This window comes from Apis dorsata, unplaced genomic scaffold, assembly GCF_000469605.1.
Source record: "Apis dorsata unplaced genomic scaffold, Apis dorsata 1.3 scaffold_524, whole genome shotgun sequence".
In the NCBI taxonomy this organism is placed as follows: domain Eukaryota; kingdom Metazoa; phylum Arthropoda; class Insecta; order Hymenoptera; family Apidae; genus Apis; species Apis dorsata.
The window spans coordinates 50,798-53,373 of NW_006263747.1; the positions used below are offsets into that span (position 1 = coordinate 50,798).

A 2,576-nucleotide genomic window follows, 5' to 3' on the forward strand; every position below is an offset into this window, starting at 1 on the left:
GAGAATAAATTATGGGTTTTGGAACATTTTCATTAAACGAAACGGGGAACTCGTCGAGGAGCATGCAAATATTTTTATTCCGATCCCCGTTGATGCAACCCCGGGTGCGGGTTTTGGAAAGAGTGTATTTTATTCACGCGGCGCACACTGTACATTCGATACGTGCCGTGATAAAATTTTACTTCCGTCAATTGTGCGTATACGCGTTCCACGGATCTCTTTGGAAATACGCTGGAAATTCGTACAACAACACGCAAACACACGCAAACGCGCCATTGTATTCCCTCCCCCCTCCCCGTTCCCCGAGCTCTCACGCGAANATGTTCCGCACTTCTCGCGCTATTCGAAATATTTCGAAACCGGCAAAAAAGAAAATTTACGCGATCTTTCGATCTACGTCTACGATCGATAAATTTCCATCCCTTTTTATCCCTCGTTGTTGTTCCACGGAAATATTCGTTTCCATGGAAACGATATATATATATCCTCCATCCGTAAGAACACTTACTGGATCGTAAATGAACTCGTGAGAGCATCACGAGTTCGGCATCGTGAAATTTATCCTTAGTTATTAATCGGTTGTCGGCGAAAGAAATTGAACGGGAGCGCGAGATTTACAAGCTTTTTCCCCTCTTTTCGTTTTTTCCATCATTTGCTCTCAACTTGTAACTGCGAATGTCGTCCAGAGCTTAGAGTCGAGAACGTAACGCTTGCGATTCGTCGAAACGGAATCGGAGGAGTAAGTAAGGCAGGATTTAAAAAGACGCCTGTTACCGGGTGGGAAGACAATGGCGAAACGAAAACCGTTTAATACCGACGCGTCCGTATGCCTTCGGTGCGCGATATGATTTATCGTCCCTCTCCCCACTCCCCAAGATGCGCAAGAATATAATGCCGGTGATTTATCGTTCCATTATTCGTTCTCTCTCTCTCTCTCTCTCGGCTTTACGACAAAGTGGCGAACGTTTTAGTTCCGTGTCACTCGTAAATCCCTAAAGAGGGCCCGATTTTCTGCCCAACGTATCTCTTCGCTATTTCGCTCACTGAAAACCAGACCGCGAATAATCGTCAAATATTTTGTTTCGCCTAGCGACGCGTCGCGGAACGATCCAACTTAATTGATCAAACAGAACTCTTCCTTACCTATCTTTCCTCTCTTTCTTTCTTTCTCCGTTGAGTCACAAATATCGTTGAAACGTGGAAACGTCTGCGCATTGGCCATAATTGCCAATTTCTCTCGAATCTTATTTGTTTTTAGCCTTGCCCTTCTTCTTCTTAATACGCTGCCTTGGTACAATTATGGGCGGCGGTGGTCCGGGTTCAGGCAACGGATTGTAATTTCGCGCTGCCTTGAATTCAATTTCGATAGTGTTGTCTAATCTGTCGTTGGGCATAATGTGACTTATAGACTTCAACGAGAGCATCTCTTCCTCGGGCTTTTTCGGTGGGGCATGCTCGTTCGGTATCACGTGAACTTTGGTGCAACCAGTTTTGCATTTTTCACCTGTGCGTAGGTATGTACGCAATTTATTTTTCTTTATTTAAAAAGAGGGGAAAAGGGATATTACGCATTTTACCTTCGGCATCGGCGCAATTAAAGTCAAAACTCAATTTTTCTTCCTCATCCTCGTCTTCCTTCTCGAATTTTCTTTTGCATTTCGGCACCTTGACGGATATGAAATTATTATTTATTTCTTGCGTGATTTCATCGTACGGTGGCTCCGCATTGGGAAGGGGACACGACGAATGAAGGCATCGGGGACAAACACATTCGTTTATCGGTTTATCAGTTAACATTATATTCCCAATTTATCGATAATTCTGAAATCCGCGTCCGGTTTCCAAATTTTTTTTTTATAATTTCCAGATTTGTCGGTCGGTTGCCATCTTGGAGAAAACAACGGAAGAAAAATCTTTTATCGAATCGAATCGAATGGAATCGATCGAATTGAACGTTTCGCCCGAACGGGATTGAAAATCGAGATTGAAAATTTTTATATAATCTAATCTCGAAGTAAGAGAAAAGGTAACGAATAATAATTTTTATTTTCGATTTAAAATTTTCATTGGAAATTAAATTTTGAACAAACTCTCATATTTCGTCGATATGAATCGTAACGCAATAACCGAAAAATCTCCTCGCTTCTCGTCAAAAACTTATCTCGATTCTAATCGGGATATCACGGATAATCACGGATGATAAGTTTTTCATTCGCATAATCCGGAGAAACATTACTTCAACTTTTAAAAATGGTTTCATTCTTTTCCACGCTGTATAATTTTCTTGTGCTCAGACGTTTTATACCGCCTCCCCCCTCCCCCCCATTAATTAAATTACTTTTACTGAAATATCTCTGACGCTTCTCTATATTAAAAGACGTGTTTAATTAAAATTTACATTCCGGACTTGTAGTTGGTGAACGGGGCGGCAGCAGGCACGTCCTCTAAAAGAGCCCGTTGCGACGCGGGTAATTTTTTAAGGACGGTGTCCGAGAAACTCGAAGAGTAAACGATATCCGTAATAAGCGAAATCCATTTTTCGTTATTCTCCCCTCCCCTTTTTTTTTTTTTTTTTT

General features: G+C 41.7%; 1 protein-coding gene across 2 annotated transcripts in view; it reads right to left on the reverse strand.

Moving 5' to 3' along the window:
• LOC102672724 overlaps positions 1 to 1,909 on the reverse strand; it is a 2,613-nt gene extending 704 nt beyond the window's left edge. Inside the window, exons 1-3 of one of the 2 annotated variants that reach the window (XR_422483.2) lie at positions 1,578 to 1,909; positions 1,144 to 1,504; positions 1 to 1,043 (exon numbers count right to left, since the gene is read on the reverse strand). The exon at positions 1 to 1,043 is cut by the window's left edge and continues 704 nt beyond it. Coding sequence is in view for 1 of the 2 variants with exons in the window: in XM_006620605.2 (XP_006620668.1) it covers positions 1,245 to 1,504; positions 1,578 to 1,797 (480 nt within the window). In the remaining variant the exon portion in view is untranslated. Of the gene's footprint in view, positions 1,505 to 1,577 lie in introns of both variants that reach the window. The other variant, XM_006620605.2, reaches the window with a different exon arrangement.
• Between the last annotated feature and the right edge of the window lie 667 nt (positions 1,910 to 2,576).